The sequence below is a fragment of the Myotis davidii genome, unplaced genomic scaffold (genome assembly GCF_000327345.1).
Source record: "Myotis davidii unplaced genomic scaffold, ASM32734v1 scaffold69, whole genome shotgun sequence".
NCBI lineage: Eukaryota > Metazoa > Chordata > Mammalia > Chiroptera > Vespertilionidae > Myotis > Myotis davidii.
The window spans coordinates 1,878,155-1,902,635 of record NW_006300363.1 but is presented as its reverse complement, the minus strand read 5'-3'; the positions used below and the strand labels follow the sequence as shown (position 1 = coordinate 1,902,635).

General features: G+C 37.5%; 1 protein-coding gene across 4 annotated transcripts in view; it reads left to right on the top strand.

Annotated features, from left to right (window-relative positions):
- Nucleotides 1–24,481, top strand: part of HELZ (helicase with zinc finger) — a 120,927-nt gene that overhangs the window by 77,970 nt on the left and 18,476 nt on the right. For all 4 annotated transcript variants that reach the window (XM_015572446.1, XM_006776674.2, XM_006776672.2 and 1 more), the window contains 8 exons: nt 2,080–2,284; nt 8,780–8,831; nt 9,860–10,050; nt 12,308–12,515; nt 17,869–17,948; nt 21,910–22,477; nt 22,864–23,104; nt 23,954–24,470. In XM_015572446.1, the coding sequence (XP_015427932.1) occupies nt 2,080–2,284; nt 8,780–8,831; nt 9,860–10,050; nt 12,308–12,515; nt 17,869–17,948; nt 21,910–22,477; nt 22,864–23,104; nt 23,954–24,470 (2,062 nt within the window). The remainder of the gene's footprint in view (nt 1–2,079; nt 2,285–8,779; nt 8,832–9,859; nt 10,051–12,307; nt 12,516–17,868; nt 17,949–21,909; nt 22,478–22,863; nt 23,105–23,953; nt 24,471–24,481) is intronic.

The following is a 24,481-nucleotide window of genomic DNA, read 5'->3' as shown; positions in this document are numbered from 1 at the left end:
AATGGACATAAGACACTGGGGGGTAGGGGAGGCCAGGGGATTGTCAAGGGCGGGGGGGAAAAAGACACACATGTAATACCCTTTGTAATACTGTAAGCAATAAAAAAATTAATAATAATTAAAAAAAGGTAGCTTGAAAATAGAGCGAAGTTCTAGTATTTTGGCCAAGTAAGCTGAAAATAAATTGATATTAACAACTGAGCTAGAATAAAAGCCAATCCATTCTCTCCTTGTTGTGTTAGCGTGTCTTGAGGTTTCATACAAATATGAAATGACACTCTTTTTTTTTAAAAATATATTTTATTGATTTTTTACAGAGAGGAAGGGAGAGAGATAGAGAGTCGGAAACATCGATGAGAGAGAAACATCGACCAGCTACCTCCTGCACACCTCCCACTGGGGATGTGCCCCCAACCCAGGCACATGCCCTTGACCGGAATCGAACCTGGGACCCCTCAGTCCGCAGGCCGACGCTCTATCCACTGAGCCAAACCGGTCTCGGCGACACTCTTATAAAACTGATATTTTATCAATTAGACCAAAAAAACTTCCTTTTGAATACAGCATGTAGTAGAATTGTGTTGATAAATATTCATACAGTTGAATATTGTGGCTTTTTAAATTAAAAGGGTGGGGAAGTTTATGGATTTTTAGATCCTGAGTGCTAATTAAAGGTAGTCCTTCCTTAGTTATTAGACTATGAGGAAAAAAATTCTTGATTCCTTCAGAAGAGTGCTTAAGAATAAAAGATAAAGAGCAGATTTTAGTGTGTGTTTCTTAAAAACACACACATCCTGTAACTGAATGACTAAATTGTTAGCCTTTATGACTTATTGTCAAGAATACATGATAATTTTTTGTAGCATTTTTTTACTTTTCCTGTTGTTGGCATTTGGGCCTGAAATTTTTTCAGGACCCAACTTTTAAACTCATCTTTAAGAAATTAGAAAAGATGGTAGAAGACATAGGTGAGAGAAACATATTTTGAAATCAAACTGCAAAGTTTTATGAATATATTAATAACCTAATTTTCATTCATATGCTAACTTTTATAATATAAACCTTTTCACTTATGCTTCTTGAAGCCATCTTGATTACCTGCTATCCACATGGACACAAGGATACCAACTTGGGAATCCATTTCACATATCTTTTATAGCGTAATAAAACATTATTTGAACCTCATATTAAAGATAGGCATGCATATTTACAATAGTCATTTAAAATTTTTAAACATTTTATATGTTGTCTTTTATAATCTGTTTTTAATATTTTACTTACATTAGAGATCAATTTTCACACCTCTAGGAGCAACAGTATACAACTGCAACAAGTTTTGAATGTATTTTTCTCCTTTAATATTTATTAATGTGATTGGGAAATGAATAATCAGCATTAAAATTAGTGCTCCAACTTCCTGTATTTTTCATAATTAACTCAACTTAGTCAATTTGATAACTTGTGCTTGTGACAAGCATTTGTTAAGTAAGAGAAAAATACAGGAATAGCTAGTTATTTCTTAAGAATCCTCATGAGGGGTTTATCTACTTTGTGTATCAGATTTATGTCCTGAGTTGGCTTTTCTTTGTTATCCAGCACCAGGCTACGGTGGCTCTATAATTTAAACTAGTTTAATTTGCGTGTGCATGTGTATGTGTGTGATATATATGATATGTGTATGTGTAAATAATGTATCTGTGTACATATATGTATATATAAGTATGCCTAGAAGTACAAATCTTCTATAAAATGAGTTATGTTTTTTGAAATCCTTATTTATTATGTGGATAACAAAAACCACCATTCTAGGTCCATGGGGATAGTTGAGCATTGGCCATGTTACTTGCGATTGATCAGCCAAAATTAATTGAGAGCATACTAGACATGGCTCTCATTTCAGAGTCAACCTCTGAAGTTTTATGATTTAGTGGGAAGATTATATCTGAATCATAGATGAATATTGAACCTGAGGAGTTAGGGTGGGGGAAGGAAATTTGAAATGATCTTCAGTAGCTTATGTTTATTTCTGTGCTCTCACCCACTGAAATGGTAAACTGATCTTCTCAATCTTTTCTGTAGGAAATTTTGGGAGCGGTTTATTGCCCTGTGTCATGAAAATAATAGCCTACACGGAATCACTTTTGAACAGATCAAAGCTCAACTAGAGGCTTTAGAACTAAAGAAGACATATGTGTTGAATCCACTGGCACCTGAATTTATCCCCCGGGCCCTAAGACTGCAGCATTCAGGAAGTGCCAACAAGCTGCAGCAATCACCCCCCAAGGTAAAGCCTGTTAATGAAATTGAAGAGGCTAAAGTGAGAGAAAAGTGCAGAGGTGTCAAAGCTTTATTGAGCTGCTAGTTACTTTAGGTATTCAGCAAGTAGTTTCTGAAAGGAAGTTGTCTAGTGTGGAAATACAGTGTGGTGTTTAGCCATGGTTAATGTCATAGTCATCCTCAAAAAGTTTTCAATTACCTGATTTCTTCTTGTGTCCTTTGAATAATATAATATCCTAGTCCTCTCTACTGATAGATTTATTTTGGCAAGATGTGAATAATACAAAGCAAATTTAAAAGACTAGACTAGCACACTTACTAAAAACATATTTTTGTAAGGAATAACATAACGATATCTGTGTGAAGAAAATAGGTCTAATCCTTTCTTGATTAAGTATGCCTAGAAGTACAAATCTTCTATAAAATGAGTTATCTGTTTTGAAATCCTTATTTATTATATGGATAACAAAAACCATCATTCTAGATCCATGTGGATAGTTGAGCATTGGCCATGTTACTTGCAGTCTATCAGCCAAAATTAATTGAGAGCACACTCTGTATGTTCTACAATACTAGACATGTTCATTTCAATACTAGTTCATTTCAAGTGGTATTTGCCACAGTGAGGAAATTTGGCCAACTTCTTGAAGGTTACTTTAGTTGATTTTGACCTATATTTGTTGTATAAGAAGTAATCTAGTCAGAGGAAGTGGAGGTGGGAAAGTCAAAGCCATTTCTACTTTTGAACCATAGTTATTTTGGGCAGAGACAGCTGGTTTATTTACTATACTGCCTGAAAAAAAATCCACTTATCATCTAGGACAGAAAGTTGTGAGAATGACATGTTTAGTATTTGTTCCAGTGTTTTGGTGTATTTAATAGTATGTCAGTTTTGGGCTTCATTTAAAAAACGTAAAACCTAATGTGTAAGCAATAATTAATGGTTTATTATCTGGAAAGTTTTTTAGCTAAATAGGTATTAAGCCGAAAATAGAATTATTTTCTATGTTAATGTACTGTTGTATATTCTTAGTTTAATAAAAATGAACCTAATCCTATATAATAAAAACCTAATATGCTAAGTGTCCAGTCCACCAGTCGGCTGTTCAAACAATTAAAGTGTAAGATGCTAATGATATGCTAAGGCCGCTCAACCACTTACTATGATGTGCACTGACCACAATGGGGCAGACAGTCAATCAGTCGACCAGTCGCTATGATGTGCACTGCCAACCAGGGGGTAGACGCTCCAACCGGTAGTTTAGCTTGCTGCTGGGGTCCAGCCAATCGGGACTGAATGAGATGGGCCGGACATGCCCTGGAGCCCTTGCTGGCCAACTTCCCACGTCCCTCACTGGCCCCGATCGTGCACTGGTGGGGTCCCTCGGCCTGGCCTGCGCCCTCTCACAATCCGGGACTCCTTGGGGAATGTCAGAGAGCCGGTTTCTGCCCAATCCTGCAGGCCAGGCCGAGGGACCCACTGGTGCACGAATTCATGCACCGGACCTCTAGTGTACAATAATGCGTTAGTGACTTGGGGTTACTAGGGGATTAAGAATTTTACTTAAATGAACCTTCTAGATTTCTAAAGCTTAAACTATTGATAAATAATATATTTTTTTAATCAAACAGTTAAGTTTCTTCTACATGCCAGCCATTATGGTAGGTGCTAGAGAAGTAGAGATAAGCAAATTAGTCTCCAGTGGCAGATGTTGGAGGGTAATGGCCAGATCTTGTTTAGGGGTCTACTGAGTGGGTGGAGGTAGTTGGGAGACATGTCAAAAACTAGAATATGTGCTCCATTAGGGCAGAGATTTTTGCCTGTATTAGTTACCGCTCTCTAGTGCCTAGTACAACATGTGGCTCATCTTAGGTCCTTTGAAGTATTTTTTAGATGAGTGAGTGAAGCTCAAGAAAGAGTTTATGCAAAAGGCTTTAAGCTTTGGGTATGTGAGGAGTAAGGACCCCAGGTAGAAATGTTTACATTTTATTTTTATTTAAAATGTTGCAAAGTCATTTTACCCTTTGCACATTCTTAAGTACAATAAACTCTTCCTTTAATTGAGCAAAGTGAGCATCAATTAATGTGCTTTAGATTCAGCTAGATTCAAGCCATCATAGCAAATGTCTGCTGATCCTAAGCAAGATCCTGCAATTTGCTTTTTTTAAATATGTTTTTATTTATTTTGGAGAGAGGAAGGGAGACTGGTAGAGTGATAGAAACATCGATGAGAAACACATCTATTGATCGGCTGCCTCCTGAACGCTCCCTACTCGGGGTTGAGCCTGAAACCCAGCAAACCGGTCATGTGCCCTGACCAGAAATCGAACCAGTAAACTCTTGGTTCATAGGTTAATACTTAATCACTGAGCCAAACTGCTGGGCTGGTTTTATTTGAAAGGTGAAGAAAATATATGTTGAATCCACTTGCTCTTCCAAGACCATAAACTCCCTGAAGTCTAGCCCCACTTTCTGCACATAGTGGGTGCTCAGTAAGTATCTGATAAGTGATTAATGGGTATGATGCAGCCAGTAGTGTGGCTTTTTTCTTTCACTGAGAAAATTGTGTAATTAAATTCCAAAGCAGCCACCTCCCCAGTTTTAAAAACTTTTTAGAGAATCTTCACTGAATCAGTACATAGTATCTGTTATTTTTATATCAATAGCACAGTGGTTCACTAAATCATCTATCTACATGGTTATTGTAAATTATTATTTATGTCATATGCAGTAATCAATAGTATAAATAACTGAGGGATTGTGAACCAAAGGTTATTTCTATCACCTCACCTCCTTCTTCTCCCCGTTTTCTTTTTTATTTCCATGAAATTGTTTTGAGGTTTGAATTTGCACTGGTGTCCCTTTTTATTTAATTTTCTATTATTGAAAATTTCAAACATTTACTTAAATAGAGAATAGTATAACAAATTTCTTATCATCCAACTTCATTAATTATTAACTTAATCTTGTTTCATCTATATTCTACTTCCTCCACTCCACCAACACCACATACACCCACTAGAAAATTTTGAAACAAATCCTAGATAATTTATTTTATGTGCTGGAGTCTTTTGATAAAGGAAAACTTACTTCATTGTAAGAAAAAGGTGCTATTTCTGAAAACATGATACTAAGCCATACGATTTCCCCCTAGATTTCTTAATGTTTAACTTTCAACACAGTTCTGGGCATAAGAAATCTTAAAAATTAGTATTGTCAATGTTATACTAAGTTTTAAAATCCAAGTAAGATTTCATATAGATAAAATAATCAGAAGGCTGGATCATGGTTAAAAATGTTCCAGGAACTGCTACCTCAGGGCTGTGTTTGTCAACAAAACATACCTTTTGCTGCTTAGCAAATAACTTTATTCTCCTCACTAAGATAATCAGTTCTGTGATAAGGTTTAGCAAAGGTACAAAATGTTAGGGGATCCAGGAGTGAGTAATCTAGCCAATCCTCATTGCCTCACTCCCTCCAGGAATCATTTATAACAATGTCTGTTTCATGGGCACCTGCAGAATTAGTAGGGAGAAAACCAATATCCCTGTCTTCATTCTGCTTCCTCCTCGGGCACTTGCTGGGAGCAATGTGTGGAAGCTTTGATAAAATCAAGCAGATTCATACACTATAAAAACTATTCAGAGGATAGATGGTGAAAAACAACTCACAAACTAAAACCTATAAAATAATGCTTTGGTCTTTTCAAAGGCTCCATTTCTGAATATTACCTATTCTCCAGTTCTCACATGTGGCCCCCACATCTCAGAGCCTTCTCTCCCTTAGAACCTCTCTGACTTCCCCTTCCACCTCATCTTTCCTTTCCTTCTGCTGCATCTTCTTGACTCCAACTGGGAGAAATTGCTCTACTTTTAGGGTTCATGTGAATAGGTTATGTCCATCCAGATACTCCAGGATAATCTTATGTTAAGTCCGTAACTTTAATTATATCTGCAAAGTCTCTTTTGCCACATAACATGGCATATTCCAGGGTCCTAGGGACTAGGGTGTGGACATCTTTGGGGGGCCATTCTGCCTCCCACCCTGCCTAAATCCCTGTGTTTTCTTCACATACTACACAGTTGCCCCTGATTGATGGGTCCTTAGAGACTAAGAAATCTAAATGGCTTATTACCCTCTTAGAACTACCTTATCTTCTATGTCCTCGGCTCTTGTTTCCTCTGTCAGTGTGTGTGCCCCTGACTGTTCTTGTTGTCACTTCTAATTGCTCTGCTTCTGATCTTCCCACCTTCTCGGCCAGCTCTGCTGCCTGCCATCTTCTCCTTTCACTTTCCTCCTTTCTCATCACTTCTCTGTTCCTCAGAAGTGTGTTTTTTATAGCTAGTGACAATCACTGAGAAGACTCTCTTCTGGCTAATGAATCAAATATGATTCTATTTTGACTTTTTTTTTTTTTTTACTTTTTAAAGTTAGAACTTAGCTGTCCTTTTACATTCATAACTAACCAACTGACCTTTGATGTTTAGTACTGATCTGAATATTTAGTGTTGCTGACAGAGATAAATGAAGCATCACTGTACTTTTGCTCTAGTCAAGAATGGATTTTTCTTCTTGCTATAGATATTATTATCTCCCCCTTTAGTTTTCAGATATAATGTACAAATAGCAATTTGTATGTGTCTAAGGGTAAATTGTATAATGTGCTGCTTGTGTTTTTTAAAGGCTTTATGTATTGCATTTAGCCAATGGAAAGAGAAAGAATTTTTTAACCAAGTCCACAAATTCAGAACCATTGTCTTTTCAAATACTGTTTCTGCCCCAAAGTCATCATTTTTAACAGTAGATTAGTATACCATTATATGAATCTGCCATTGCTTACTTAGTAAATCCTTCATTGATGGACATTTAGGTTGTTAGCATATCATCCCATGTATAAACAATGCTGTGATGAACATCTGTGCCAAATCCATTATTATTTCATTTGGAGACATCTCTGGAAGTGCAATTACTGGGTTAAAGTGTATGTACATTTTGGATGCTTTCAATAGGTATTGCCAAATTGCTTTCTGGAAAATTTGTATATTCTCTTAAGTACATTATATCAGTGTGTCTTTCTGTTTTTTTTTTTTTTTTCAGTAAATTTTACACTTGAAGATGCCATGAATCATACTCAAATTATTGTCATTCCCAGACTATAGGTACATTCATGTTACTGGGGTTTTTTAAAAAATATATTTTTATTGATTTCAGAGAGGAAGAGAGAGAGAGGGAGAGATAGAAACATCAGTGATGAGAGAGAGTCATTGATAGGCTGCCTCCTGCACGCCCCCTACTGGGGATTGATCCCACAACCCAGGCATGTGCCCTTGACTGGAATGGAACCCGGGAGCCTTCAGTCCGCAGGCTGACACACTATCCACTGAGCCAAACCAGCTAGGGCCATGTTTTAAAGGTTCTCATACTCAAGAATTGAAGACTAATATTTTCTCTTTGAAATACAACTTTTACATTTTGTTATTTATTTCATACAAAATTTGCAGAGAAACTGCAAAGGAATAGAATTTAGGTTTAAGTTGTATTGGTTGCGTGTTTCTTTTTATAAAAAACTAGGGGCCCAGTGCACAAATTCATGTACCTTGAAAGGAACTGTGGGCCACGAGGCTGCGATGGGCATGGGGCGGGTCTCGGCCCATCCTCTGCGCCCCCGCCTGGCCCCTCCTGCCACTGCCCCCCGGCTCCCTCTCTGCGGCAGCCCTGCTCTTGCCACCGCCGTTCCCACATGCTGACAGTGTTGGCCTCGCTTGCACCTGCTGACAGTGCCGCGTGATTGGGGCCGGCGCCAGCAGCAGGTGCAAGCAGGGCTGGCGCTGTCAGAGGGTGCGAGTGGTAGCTGCTGTCCCGATCACCCCTCAGGAACGGGGAGGTGGAGAAGCCCTCAGCGGGGATCAGGGCCGGCAGCCGCCACTTGCACCCACTGGTGGTGCTGAGCAATCAGGACCGGCACTAGGCTCCGGCAGCGGATATGAGCAGTGGCTCCGGCATCAGCTGCAGGTGTGAGTGGCGCCGGCAGCAGGTGCGAGTGCCAGGCAGGCCCACGGTGCGTGGGAGCAAAGAAGTTTTAGTAACCACCAGAGGCTTGCCCTGATGACAGAGACCGGTCCCCCGCCTTGGTCTGGCGCCCCCGCTTACCTGCTCCACCATCCCACCACGGCCAACGCCTGCCATAGCCCGTGTGCGCCCCCTGGTGGTCAGCGCACGTCATAGTGACCAGTTGTTCTGCCGTTCGGTCTATTTGCATATTAGGGTTTTATATATATAGATTTCTATGAAAAAAGAATTTTAGATATCCTTAACTTGGAGCTGAGAACATGTAACACCATGACTTTAATATTTAAAAGAAAAGTTCAGAACAGTTTAATAGTTATTAATTATGAGCTTGTAGTCTTTACATTTTAATTATTGCTGTATACATGTGATTTGCATAGGAACTGGTATTGTTCTCTAATATTAAATGTGTTTTGTGTTTTTTTTTCTGTAAAGGGGAAAAGCCTCCAACATACCCAGAATGATCATTTCCAGAATGATGGAATTGGTAAGTGGAAACAGCCCTATGAGAACTCACTTTTATGATATGGTATTTACCACAGATTTCATCATTTGAAAGAGAAAGGTGGGAAGAGGGAAACACACACACACACACACACACACACACACACACACACACGGACATGGACACGGACACGGACACACGGACACTTTGGAACTCATTTAACTCTTCTATTCATATGGCATTTCTTTCTTTCTTCTTTTTTAATCCTTACCCAAGGAAATATTTTTATTGAGAGAGAAATATTTTTAGAAAGAGAAACATCAGTGTGAGAGAGAAATATTGATCAGTTGTCTCCTGTACACATCCCCACCAGGGATCAAACCTACAACCCAGATATGTGCCCTGACCTTTTAGTGAACAGGATGACGCTCCAACCAACTGAGCCACATGGCCAGGGCTCATATGTCGTTTCTTACAAGGGGTGATTTTGTAGGTACCAAAGTACATATCCAGAAACAGGAAAAACATTTAAGCCTTCTATGTAACCTAAGTTTTTGGAACATATTTATATCCTACAAATGTTGGGTCATACAGAATTCAAGATAAAGTTTATATCAGTTATTTAAAATGTTGCAGAATTATGCTTTTAAAATAATAATTGTTTATACTTCATTTTGTATGTGGCTTTATTACAATTGCAAGTCAAAACTTTATTCTGAAGACTTGTATGTATTTTCCTAGTCTTGGAAGAATGTTTACTGAGAGTGTAGGTGTGCGCATGGTTTTCTCTCTTGAAGGACTCATCTCCAGCCTCAGAAGACATTTAAAAATATGCTTCTTTATAAAAAAAATACTTTGCATATCTCAAGCTAATTTTAGGGAACATTTTAAAATGGTTATGTTAGGTTTTTTTAATATGCATTACTCTTCCACACTAATAATTCTTTGATTATAAGATATCTCGTGGCAAACTTGGGAAATATATTTTGCTGTTGGATGATTTGAATTATTTTTGTCTAGGTGAATATATACAGCTAGTGAGTATACCCTTTCTCTATTTTTTTTTTCAGTTCAACCCAATCCTTCCGTTCTTATTGGCAATCCTATTAGAGCATATACTCCTCCACCCCCTCTTGGACCTCATCCAAATTTGGGAAAATCTCCAAGCCCTGTCCAGAGAATAGATCCTCACACTGGGACAAGTATTCTTTATGTACCTGCTGTCTATGGAGGGAATGTAGTTATGTCGGTGCCTTTACCTGTAAGTGGATGTTTGAGATACTTTCTATTGAATAAAATAAAATAGACTTCACTAAAGTAGTGACTGTTCCATATAGTGTCCTACCAGCTTTTTATAAAAACTTTTCAATGCCTGTAAGTTTCTTTTAAAGCAGTTTATTATCTTTAACCTAATTTTGAAATGACCAAAGAAATGTGAATTTTTGCTTACTAGATTATCAGTGGCTATGAAGAAATCTGTAAATTGGATATTTTGATTGAGAAGCCTTTGTATTCTTTTAAAATATTTTTACTGGTAAATTGAGCCAAAAGTTAACAGAGCTAGTAAATTGGTCTCTTGTTTTGTAAAGTGATGTTTTTCTTGGATCTTTTGCATTTTATACTTGTACTAGAGGCCTGGTGCACGAAATTTGTGCATAAGTGGGGACCCTAAGCCTGGCTGGCGATCAGGGCTGGGGTGATCAGGGCCCCAAGGCCCCCTGCGGGGTCAGGAGAGGAGGTGATGGTCGCTGGTCTAGGCGCGGAAGGAACAGACGCCTGCCGCTGACACCGCCAACGTGTGGTTCCCCACTTCGCCCCTCCTCCTTCCCTCGCCGCTGTGCTGCCACCGCGGCAGGTGGGCAGCAGGCTGATTTGGCGGAAGGATGAGGCATGGGAGGTTGGCCACCGGCCCCGAGGAGGGAGCTGGCCCTCGGCCCCCCTGGGAAAGGGGCCACATCCACCACCACCCACTCCCAGTTCCTCGTCCCAGCCTGGGGCGGGGGAGAGAGACCACGGGAGGTTGGCCAGCGAGGGAAGGGTGGCTGTGGGAGCGCACTGACTACCATGGGGCAGCTCCTGCATTGAGCATCTGCCTCCTGGTGGTCAGTGCATGTCATAGCGACTGGTCATTCTGGTCGTTCAATCATTATGGTCGCTTAGGCTTTTATATATATAGATAATTCACTAACTCTTCCTAAGAAAGACAGTTCTTTGGAGGAGGCAAAGAAGGTTAGATTAGTCTAACTCCCTTGAATCTAAATTTATCAGAGAAATCCACACCTTATGAAATCTTATTGGTACTTAAAAACATTATTAAATCCTTCTTAAGACTCTAATCTTTAGAGAGCTTCCATCTTGTGTAAAACCCCATTTTTATTTCCTTTAACATACTGAATATTTTAATAATTTTGTTAATTTTCTGATATACTAATATTTCCAAATTCAGGAATTTTAGCCTAGAAAACCTTTCTTTCACTTAAGGAAAGTGCTGTAATTTCAGGCAGAGGTGATCATTGCCAAGGATCTTTGGCACCCCTGCCCACACCCCCAAAGTGGAAAAATGTCAATCTGCAAACATTTCTAGCCATATTGATCATGATAGTTCACAATCACAGCAGCCAATGAGAAGAACTGTCAGTAAGAAATACGTAATTCATGCCCACTCCCCACAGATTTCAATTTTAGCTGAGTTATTTCTTCCCAGACAGCCTGGCAACATTATACATCATCTGCTTTAAATAGTAAGTCCCTTAGGATTTATATTTCATTTTACTAGGTCAAAGAGGCTTTTATTATATAAGATTTCTCAGAGTCTGCATTTAGCAGTTATAATAAAATAATAGGGAGGTAGCTCAGATGTCATTTGTATTTATCCCTTTTATGTTAATATACAGGGATTATATATATATATATATACACATACCTAAAGAAAGTTTCTGTTTCTGTATTTAAAGGAAGAGTTGAACTTATCAAAAGCATTGATTAAATTAATGACCTTTTAAAATTTTGCCTATATCATACATGAACATTAAATGATTGGATTATTTATATTAAGGTGCAATACCTATTTTTTGAATTGAGACTCCTTAGACTAAATTTTTTCTTAATTTTTCCCCCTTTTCTCTTATTCAGTCTATTAAACACTGTAACAATTCACTTAGGACTTTAAAAGATAATTTTCAGGATAATCTGTGACATGTATACATTCAGATTGAGGGGAAATGATTCAAGATTACAAAATGATTTAATGCTTCAAAAAATAATTACCAATTTTAAGTTCTCAGTTTCTTCCTAGCCTGTTAAGTGAGAAATTTTCCCTTACACACTAAAGATTCAGGGAGCCATTTCAGGCTAGTTGAGATGTAGCAGTATTTCTGTCAGTTGTTAGCATTAGCGTTGACTGTAGTTATTCATTTTGATAAAATTAACACCTCTTTGTGTGAGTTTGCTTTTTCCTATAGCAGTTTGCCTTCCAAAATGTATATAATGAAGTTATTTTGTTTTTTGTGATAACCTAGGTACCATGGACAGGATACCAGGGTAGGTTTGCAGTTGATCCTCGAATCATTACACATCAGGCAGCTATGGCCTACAATATGAACCTCTTACAGACGCATGGACGGGGGTCTCCTCTACCTTATGGCCTTGGGCATCATCCCCCTGTCAGCATAGGGCAGCCACAGAACCCACATCAGGAGAAGGATCAGCATGAGCAACATCGAAATGGTGAGTTGCTTTGCTGGTCTCATGTTCCTAAACTGATGATATGCCAACCTGTATTAACATAGAAAGTTCCTTTAATAGTATGATTGTTAACTTTTTTATAGGTCATAGACCTCTTTGAGAAAAATCTGATATAAAAACTGTGGATTCTCTCTCGAAGATACACAGATATAAAATTTGCGTGTAACCTACCAGCTATGATTGGCATTACTAATTTCCTGAAAAAATATTAAATTTTAATATTTAAAGTATTTCAAATGGTAGTCATTTAATATTGAGACAGAAAACCCTTATTTGTTAAACACTTTTGTTAGTCCAAGATATTTTTGCTGTATACTAAACATTAACACTACTGTGGCAATAGTTGATTTAAACTAGTTGTTTCTTATGCAAGTCATAGTCTCTTGTCTCCTAGTATTGTAAATAAAGGAAAATTAGCCACCATATATATATATATATATGTTGGTGGTTGTTTGTTTGTTTTTTAATCCTCACCTGAGGACATTTATTTAATTGATTTAAGAGAGAGGAAGGGAGAGAGAGAGAGACATCAGTGTGAGAGAGAAACATCGATCAATTGCCTCCCATATACCTTCCAGCTGGAGATTGAACCAGAAACCTGAGTATGTGCCCTGGCCAGAAATCAAGTCTTTTTCTATGCACAGGACGATGCTCCAACTAACAGCCACACCGGCCAGGGCCTACTCTATTTTTTAACATCAGGTTTATTGAGGTATAATTTATATACAGTAAAATTCACTCTTTTAAAATGTTGATGTGTTCTGACAAAATATACAGAGTTGTTAATCAGGCAGGATACAGGATATTCACATGACCTCAAAAAGTTCCTTCATATCCCTTTGCAGTAAGTCTCCTCCAATTCCCAGCCCTGGGCAACCACTAATCTGACTTTTGTCTCTACTTTAGCATATCATAAATAGAGTCATAGGGGAAGTAGTTTTTATGTGTTTGGCTTTGTTTACTTAGCTCAGTGGTCTGCAAACTACAGCTGGCGAGCCACATGCGGGTCTTTGGCCCCTTCAGTGTGGCTCTTCCACAAAATACCACGTGCGGGCACGCGTGTACAGTGCAATTGAAACTTCGTGGCCCGTGCGCAGAAGTCGGTATTTGGTGGAAGAGTTGCACTCAAGGGGTCAAAGAGCCGCATGTGGCTCGCGAGCCGCAGTTTGCTGACCACTGACTTAGCTTAATGCATTTGAGATTCATTCATGTTACCTGTGTCAATTGTTTGTTCATTTTTACTGTTGATTAATATTCCACTACATGGATGCATTACAGTAATTTTATCTGTTTGTCAATTGATGGACACCCTAGTTATTTCTAAATTTTGGTTCCTAGGCTGCTATGAACATATGTGTGAACATGTATTTTCATTTCTCTTGGATAAACATTCAGGAGTGAAATGTTATAAGAAGTTGCCATACTATTTTCAAAAGTGACTGGACCATTTTTCATTTCTACTAGTAATGTATGAGATTTCTAGTCAGCACTTGTTATTGTCAGTCTTTTTAACTTTACCCTTGCTAGTGGTTATCTGATAGTATCTGATTATGGTATTAATTTGCATGTTCCTGATAATTAATGATGTTGAATATTTTTTATTGGGCTTATTTGATATCTGTATATCTTTAATGAAGCATGTATTCTTAATTTTTGCTCGCATTTTTATTGGTTTGTCTTATTACATCATGAGAATTCTTTATACATTCTGGATACAAATCTTTAATTAAACATATGTTTTGAAATATTTTCTTCCAGGATATGGCTTGCCTTTTCATTTTCATAACAGTCTAAAATTTTTTGCCTTATTCAAGATCACAAAGATCATCTATTTTTTTCTATAAGTTTCATAGTTTTAGTTGTTACAGTAGGTTCATTTTGAGTTAATTATTGTATATGGTGTGAGGTAAGAATTGAAGTGGTTTTGTTTTGTTTTTGCATATACTAGTAAATACATTCAGTGGTTTCGGCACCATTTGAAAACACTGTCCTTCCATTAAACTATGTTGGTGCCTCTTTTGGAAATCAGTTGACTACATATGTGAAGTCTGTTCTGTTCTATAGATGTACATGTTTGTGTTTATTCCAAATACACTGTCTTGATTACTATAGCTTTATAAGCCTTAAAATCAAGTAGTATAAATCTTCCAATTGTGTTCTTTTTCAAAATTGTCTATTCCAGGTCCTTTGCTTTTCCACATGCATTTTAGAATCAGCTCATGAGTTTCAGAACAGAAAAGCCTGCTGGGATTTTGATTGGGATTGTGTTGAATTTGTAGGTCAATATGGGGGGAATTGACATCTAAACAATATTGAGTATTCTGATATATGAAGAGGACATGTCTCTCCCAAGATCTTTAATCTTTTTCATTTTTTAAAAAAGTTTTCAGTATACAGCTCTTGCATATATATTTTTAAGGTGAAAGATTAGTACAGGTAATTAGTGTTATAATTTTTCTCCTCAGTAGTACAGTGTTATATTTATTTCATTTTATTCTGTACACTTTATAATTTCTCTTCAAATTAGATCCATGGATTATTTAGGAAGGCGAGTTTTATTTTTTAATCATTGGAGATTTTCTAAGAATTTTTCTATTATCAACTTCTACTTTAATTTCATTGTGGTAAGAGAACAAATTTTATATGAATCGAATCCTTTTGAATTTACTGAGTTTTGTTTTATGACCCACTGTGTAGTCTATCTTTGTAAATTTTCCCTGTGCACTTTAGAAGAAAGGAGTGCTCTATAAATGTTAATTAGGTCAAATTGGTTGATAGTATTGCTTAAGTCTGTTATATTCTTGCTGATTTTCTACCTACTTAATAAAAAAAAATATTGAGAGAGGAATATTGAAATCTTCAAATATGCCCTAGCTGGTTTGGCTCAGTGGATAGAGCGTCGGCTTGTGGACTGAAGGGTCCCAGGTTCGATTCTGGTCAAGGGCACATACCTGGGTTGTGGGCTTGATCCCCAGTAGGGGGCGTGCAGTAGGCAGCCTATCAGTGATTCTCTCTCATCATTGATGTTTCTATCTATCTCTCCCTCTCTCTTCCTCTCTGAAATCAATAAAAAAGATATCTTTAAGTGCTTGCTTCAGCAGCACATATACTATAAATAGAATACAGAGAAGATTATCATGGCCCCTGCACAAGGATGACACGCAAATTTGTGAAGCATTCTATATTAAAATATATGTAAATACATATACATACATACATATATATATGTATATAAAATAAAAATAGAAATCTTCAAATATAATTAGTATTTGTCTATTTTTCTTTAACTTTTGCTTGATGAATTTTGAAATTCTGTTGTTAGGTACATAGACATTTAAAATACTGTGCTTTTAATTAATTAACTAATTTATCATTATGGAATGATCTTCTTTATCCCTGGTAATATTCTTTGCTCTGAGATCTACTTTGCTTAATATCAATAATTGTTTTAACTATTGTTATTACGGTATATCATTTATTGACCCTTTAATCTATTAGTGTATTTATATTTCAAATGCATTTCTTTTAGAAAGCATATAGTTGGCTCTTGATTTTTAAAAAAATCCAATATGATAATCTCTTTCTTTTAATTGGATTGTTTAGACCATTTATACTTTCGGTGATTATTAATATAGTTAGGCTTGATTTTTATCATCTTGCTCTATCGGTTTTTTTAATTTGTCCAAACTGTTTTTTTGTTTCCTTTTTTCTTTTACTCTGCCTTCTTTTGGATTGCTTGAATATTTTTATGATTCCCTTTTATCTCCTTCATTGGCTTATTAGCTATAACTATTATTTTAGTATTTTCTTTAGGTTTATAGTATACATCTTAAACTTACCACAGTCTAGTTTACAATTTATATTTACCACTTCATGTACAGTAAAAGAACCTTACGTTTCATTTTTTTCTCTTCTTGACTTTATCATATTGTTATAATGCATTTTACTTTTACATATGTTATAAACTCCAAACATTGTTACTTTTCTTAAAATGTCCGTGTACTTTTAAAGAGTTTTTAATAAGAAAAATAATAGTTTGTATTACCCATATAGTTAGCATTTCTGGTAATCTTTATTTTTTTCTATATATTCATGTTTTCATCTGATACAATTTTCCTTCTACCCAAAGTTCTTTTAACATTTTTTGTAGTGCAGGTCTGCTGGTGGTGAAGTTTTTCAGAGAAATCTGAAATCACCCTTATGTTTGTTTTCTGTATGAAATGTGTTTTTTTTCCCCTGCCTGCTTTTAAGAGTTTTCTTTTATACTGGTTTTAGTATTTCGATTATAACACTTCTTGGTATAGTTTTCGTCGTGCTTCTTGTGTTTGGGGTTTGTTGGGCTTCTTGGATAGTTTACAGTTTTCATCAAGTTTGGAAAGTTTTAACTCTTTATTTCTTCAGATTTTTTTTTTTCTGTCTTAACCTTCTTTCCTCTTCAGGAATTCCAACTACCTGTATATTAGTCTGCTTAAAGTTTCCCCACACTTCACAGGTGCTTTTTCATTTAAAAAAAAAATCAATTTTCTTTTTGTATTTTATTTTGCATATTTTGCCTTCAGCTTCACTAATCTTTTCTTCTTCATTGTCTAATCTGCTGCTAATTTCATCCAGTGTGTGTTTCATCTCAGACATTGTAGTTCTTATTTCTTGAAGGTTAGTAGTAATTCATTTTAAAGTTTCGGCCCTATGTTTTTGAACAAGAACCTAAATCAAGGATTCTTTCAGGAATTGAAAATTTCCATCAGTTAATTCTTATATAGTAAAAACCTTTTACATGCATGAAATGGCATTGTCTGTTATAATTGTGATATTTTTAACCTTCATTTTGCTTCCTTCACTTATATTTAGTTCAATATCTATTACTTTTAAGCAGCATATGTACATTTCAGAATATCTTTACTCAGTTTAGTTGCCTTTACTAAATTAGATTGACACGTTATTTGGCTTTTGCTTAATTGCATTTATAAATGATCAAATTTTTGAACCTTTATAAATAAGCAAGAATGCCAGGTTTTTTTCTATGTTTAGTTTAAGAAAAATTAAGCTGTAACTACCTGGAGATTGGGCTGTTATCTTTGGAATTATTTGATGTTTTAAGATTATCCTTTTATAAAGCTTTTGCCTTGTCAGTGTGGTTTGCTGTATTTATAAATTTTCTTTCTTGCAGAGAAACTGCCTCTGAAAATTTAAGAACAAAACTCAAGCAGTAATACAAATTGATAATAATGGCTGAAAAATGTTTAAAGTATTTTCTTTTGTCTAATATTGGGTAGTCATTGGAAATATAACTTCCTTACTGGAGACTATTTATAAAAATTTTAAAATATCTTCTTAGGTAAAAGTGATACAAATAATCCTGGACCTGAAATTAATAAGATTCGAACACCAGAGAAAAAGCTTACAGAATCAAAACAGGTATGCTGCTTACATTTAGTGACTGCATTGTTCTAATGGAGTTAGTCTGATTGGTCATCTTGGAATCTTAATGTTTTATAAAAAATTTACCTTTTTATGTGTATTTTTAATGTTATTGTTTCACAGTGGTCGGGTGGATCATGTTACCCTCTCTCCTTCCATCTTTTTGTTTTTTGGCTACATTATTAATTTATCAGTATACTTTTCTCAAATTGTGATATCGGTGATAGACTTGAACTTAGAGACTTTCCATGATAAAGTAGTCAGTGAAGACACGGCTAATAGATGTGTCATTAAAAATTGTCTTAAAAAATAATTCTCAGAATAGGAGAAGCTGTATAGTGAAGAAGAAGGAAAAATTAACTTCCTCAGAGGAAGACTTAACTTTCTCAAGTCACTCACCTTGTTCTCGCCTCAGACCCACAGTATAAATCCTTAATTCTTTATCCATTTGTTCATCTGTGCTTGTGAGCTAGTTAGGGAAAACCAAATTATTGACTGAATTAGTGCCATCACACATTTATGTGGTCTAACCTCAGGGAACCCGAGGTGCTCTCCCACGTTTCTTGTACATGTACCCAAGCTTCTTTTGCCCAGTTTTCTCAGCAGCTCTTCTCATGCCTGATTATCTTCCAACTTCTGTTATCCTTTTGATCAGGAGACGATTTTGCCTTAGACTTCGGTCATCAGGATTTCACCTTGTTAATTTAAAACCTTAAACTTAGCACTTTTCTACATCCTTGAACATCTTTGCTTCTTTATCACCAGGCTTAGAGAAGAAGTTCTCATTAAAACTAATCTCTCTCTTGGTCACCTCACCGACCTTGTTTCCTCTTCTCATTTATCTTTGGATTCTTTCTGGCTACAGGTTCTTCCTCTTCAGTCCATAAGTAAATTGATCGATAGACTGTTTTTTAAAAAGACACTTTCTTTATCTTCATCTTCTTATAGCTACTACCTAATTTCTCCTTCCTACCTCATCTTTATTTTTATGTTTCTTAACTAGCACAGTCTAGTATCAGGCCTCAACATTTCATCAAAACTGTTGGGTTCTAAGGGACCAAATGCTATGCACATGCTTCAGTTGTAGTCTTATTTGACTTATCTTTGGCATTTGGCACTATTTTCTACTTCTTTCATCTTGACCATCTTATTTTCTTTCGGTTTCTGTGACACACAGTTTTACTTTTCACAGTTCTTTCTAACATGACCTTCTGTCTTTTTTATAAGTTCTTGTCCACCTCCTTCCCATCTTTTTCTAATCCTTAAGTTAAGGGTTTTCAGGGTTCTGTCACTGCCCCACCTCTCTCCTTGCATACTATGGTTTCTTATTATACACTAGTCCATTTCCATGATAATGACTTCCAAATCTGGATCTCCAACCCCAGCCTTGCTTTGAGCAACTGCTCTCTATAGTCAGTTATTTATGTCTCATAAGTAGCTCTCACTCAGTTTCAACAGCTGGGAGGACTCAGTGCCCCTGGAGGGGCTGCAGTGGGAATGAGGCAGCCAGGGAAGTTCCCAGTAGAGAAAGAGGGCTGTGGCAGTGAAAGTGGAAGTCATGTGTATTTGGGAGAGGAGCAGGGAGAGAACAGGGCATGTTGGGACAGTGTAGCGGTAGTCAAAATCCAGGATAAGAGTTTAAGGTGCTGTCAGAGCAACTGAAGCCAGGATAGCTAAGTGTCTTTTAGGTCCTTGTTTTAAAATTTCCATTATGATCCTTCCATGTTAGGAGACTAGGCAACCCAATAGACAAATTTTATTTTCTTTCCTACCCTGATGCTTTGTCCAGCAAAGGGGTAGGGGGGAGAGGACTTCCTAGTTCTCCTTGAGTCAGGAACTCATATTAAGAGGAAAGTGATTGTTTAATTCTGATAATTGTAGACCCAGACTCCTTCAGACCTTACAGTTCTCTATTCTCCTAGCCCTTTGTACTATCATAAAGTAGCATGTCTTGATCTAAATTTCTCTGGCACTGGCCTAGCTTCCTGTCTATGTCAAAGTTAGAAGTGAAGGAGGCAATTAGAACAGCTCTTATCCACAGACAACCTTGACATCTAATCATGGTCTCTCTCGTGCAATCAAAGTGTGCATATCAACAGTCTTTGAAAAAGTACATCCCAGCTGAATGTAGTGTCAGTAATTAAAATAAAAAAATTTATGGGGCAAAATGTTTGTTTATAAAGAACCTTAATCAAGCTCTGAGACATTTGAAAAGCAGGTATTGCAGTAGCTTGGGCCCACTGGGACAGAGTGGTCATCCTGCTCATTTCATTTTCTAGACAATTGGTATACACCTAGTAATCTTAAGGAACTTATTGGCCCAATGTAATGGCAGTCCATTAGGGCTAGTGATTAGAGATGAGAGTGCACTGGGGATTGGACTGGCACATTGAAACCATCAGTTGCCATAGCTTGCTCACTAGGTGTACCTCAGCTTCAGTTCAGGAACAAGCTAGTTGTTCTGTGTTCTTGGGAGTGGCCAGTTCCGTTTCTAACTTGAGAGCCTTTGGTGAGGCAGGTAATCTTCAGTGACTATTTCAACATTGAAACTTGTAAGGACATTGATGTACCAAAGGAGCTCATTGAGTGCTTTGTCAGAGATGGAAAACAAAAATTGCTTCTTTCCGCCTTATATTTCATTTTTCACATTGCCACCGCTTACAGTCAGACTCAAGTTTCAGGATGGCTGCATTCCCTAGTTTATTTATAAGCCTTTGGAACTTGTCACAATTTACAGGATTGAAAAAATGTTTATGCCCAGTATTGAATCATTCAAGAGGTCATGTGTAATTGAACTCTTGCATCTTCATTTGTCAAGAAGGGGAAAACTAATACATAAACAAGTGAAGTTCCACCTCTCTGTACACAAAACTTCTCATGCTCTTCAAATGTGCCTACTTTTTATCCTCTCTCCACCTTTGTATAAGCTATTACCTTTACCGAGAATGCCCTTCCTTCCCTGGAAAATTCCAGCTCTTTATGCAAAATTCAGTAGAATTGCCGTAGCCTGTGTAAAGCCACTTTTAATTTTCCCAGGCACTAGGATCTCATCATTTCCATTACAGCACTTCTCATTTTATATTTACGTGTTGGTGTCCTCTACTGGACTCTAAGCCTGGGCTTAGCAAATTTTTTCTACCAAAGACCAGACAGTAAATCTTCAGGCTTCGTGGGTCATGTTTTCTGTTGCAACTGCTCAACTCTGCCACTATCGTGAGAAAGCAGCCACAGTCAGCATGTAAATGAATGAGCTGTGTTCCAGCACAACTTATAAAAGTCTTTTGGGCTGGAAATGGCCTGGGGGCCATAGCTGGTCAGCCCCTGCTGCTTGAAGCTCTCGTGGGCACGGACCAAATCCTCTTATTGCTGTCCAATCTCCAGCACCAGGTACAAAAGCCCTCAAAAAATTGATTCTTGGAAAGCCCTCAAAAATTGATTCTTGAAAGAATAAATAAATGTCATTAACTAATGGCAAAAATTGATAACCAAACTGATTATACAAAGGTGACATATAAATTATTTGTTCACTTCATGTTTTTTAAATTAATAGAGGTATGCTTGAAGAAAGAGATATAAAAATAATAAAATCAGAAGGAAAGAACACATTTTAATGATTTATATCCTAAAGAAAGAAATGGTTATCTTCTAAGGAAGAAAGTGTGAAATTAAAAATAATGTTTTTTGAAGGAATTAAAGTGGATATGTTAATAAAATGGCAATGTCTCTTCTTATGACTCAGATTTAATATGCTGTTTATCTGTTTCACCTTTCCTAATTTAAAAAATACTTATTCCCTAATTTTATTGTCAGAAAGTGATTGATTAGGTACCCTGTACTCCTGCTATTACTGATAAGAATGTATAATATCCTTAAGATGTGCTAGGGGTGGGGAAAGGAGGAGAGCCACCACCAGACTTGGATTTTCCGCTGTTAAAAAAGACTTCTCATTTTTTCCTAGATTGATTTGGAATCAAATCCACAGAACAGAAGTCCTGAATCACGTCCTGGTGTTGTTTATCCCAATACCAAATTTCATCGCAAAGATAATCTCAACCCAAGACACATAAACCTTCCCCTTCCTGCTCCCCCTGCACAGTATGCCATCCCCGGTCGCCATTTTCATCCCCTTCCCCAGTTACCAAGAGCACCGTTTCCAGTTCCGCAGCAGCATGCCTTGTTAAACCAGCAGCAGAATAATTTGCCTGAACAAGCAAACCAAATGCCACCCCAACCAAATCAGGTAGTCCAGCAGCAGAATCCTTTGAATCAGCTGCCTCCACAGCCGCCTCCTCAGCTTTCTCCTGCCTACCAGGCAGCGCCCAACAATGCTTTTTTTAATAATGCAGTTTCTCATCGACCACAGTCCCCTCCTGCAGAGGCTGTGGTCCCTGAGCAGCCCCCTCCCATGCTGCAAGAAGGCCACAGTCCCTTGAGAGCCATTGCACAGCCTGGCCCCCTTCTTCCTTCACATCTGAATAACTTCACTGATGAGAACCCCCCAGGATTGCCGATAGGAGAGGCTTTAGGTAAGTTCCCCTGTCACTGCCAAATGTGACAAATTCAGAGATTATTTACTTAACGTGACATGTACTTTGCAGTATTAATGTGGGTCAGGTTTGATTCATTTCTTTAAATAATGCCAGCAAAAATCAATCACTTAGTATAATAATCAGAATCTAGTTCCAAATGCTATATAACATTAAGCATCCAGTCGATGGCAGGTTATGTGATTATCATCATCATCATTATGATAACTCTTGTTACTGGCAAATTTAAAAAACATTTGCTTTCTCCAAAGCCCAAACTGTAGCCAATTCTTTGTGGAGAAAATCTGGTTGCAAAAACTCTTGAAAAAAGTTACTGGAAACCCTGAATGCATGAAAACTTAAACTTTTCGCAAATGTTTTTGCAGATCGTATGCATGGGAGTGTAGCCCTGGACACATTACGACAGCAGCAAGTGCGGTTACAGCAGTGGAATGAGCATCACGCCTACCTGAGTCAGGGCAGTATTCCATACGCACACCATCAACAGCCTCATCCTCACCTCCAGCATCTTCCTCAGCCGCCCATTGGATTACATCAGCCGCCAGTGAAGGCAGACTGGAAGCTGCCCAGCAGTGCTGAAGGTGAAGCAGAAACAACAGAGTCAAGGTATTTTAGCAACAAAACCAGCCTCAAACATGACCCACCTACTCTTTTCATCCTTGAATGCTATCCTTTTAGCCTTAAGTTGGAATATTGTCCCAAAGAAATTGGATACTGGCCTTCTGGACACATACTACACAGTTCTATTGATTGACCCTGAAATATAGAGAATCACTTTAACTCTGCAAATCTGGGTATGGACAACCTGCTGTGAACTCTAAGCTAACATGGCTCTGTGCTTCGTGGTCTCTTCTGCACTTGGTCTTAGCCGAAAGGCCGAGAAGTGACGTGGGGTCTCTTCTAAAAGAGAAACATACTGTCCTACTCAGTAATTTATTTTTTCTTCTTACTCAGTAATAATACTTATGAAGAATGAATGAAGACAGAAGTCATTCAGTGTTTAAAAATTATAAATTTGTTATTAACTTTTCCTAGTAGCACAGAATTCTACCTTCTTTTAACTACAGGTATTTATGAGTTTTCATTACTGACTCTAAATTTGTTTTTAGGGCTAGTGTCATGTGAATGCACCGAAGTGTTTCCTAATCCCTTCGGATTAAGGCCCACCATTATGGTGACCTTTTATCACTGCCAGTTATCAAGGGCATGTAGAGACTAGGACAGTTGTTTTTAATACAAAGGGAGAAGAAAGAAATCAGGTACTTGAACATATTTAGTGTCTTTAATTCCACATCTGTCAAGTATTAATGCTTATATTTGAGATTAATTAATGTTAGTTCAAGTTATGTGTTATGATTTTGTTTGTAGAAATTGCACATGTAGCTGACTAAGCTCTCCTTAACACGATGGAGCCTTTCTTTTGTTTTCTCCTCACATTTCATCGTCTTCCTGTAGGTTTCAGGACTTACTCAGAGAACTGTCCAATCGTGATCAAAGTGAAGCACGGGAACTAGCTGAGATGCCACCACCTCAATCAAGACTTTTGCAGTATAGACAAATTCAGACTAGGAGCCCACCAGCAGCCCCCTCTCCCCCTTCCAGTACAGACCACAGTAGCCATTTTTCTAACTTTAACGACAATAGCAGAGACGTTGAAGTAGCCAACAACCCAGCATTTCCGCAGCGACTACCACCCCAGATATTCAGCTCGCCTTTCTCGTTGCCATCTGAACACCTTGCCCCTCCTCCCTTGAAATACCTGGCATCTGATGGAGCATGGACTTTTGCTAACTTACAACAGAATCACCTGATGGGGCCAGGTTTTCCCTATGGCCTACCTCCATTGCCTCACAGGCCACCACAAAACCCTTTTGTACAAATACAGAATCATCAACACGCTATTGGTCAAGAGCCATTTCACTCATTGTCATCTCGAACAGTATCTTCTTCTTCGCTTCCTAGCTTAGAAGAGGAATGCCTTTC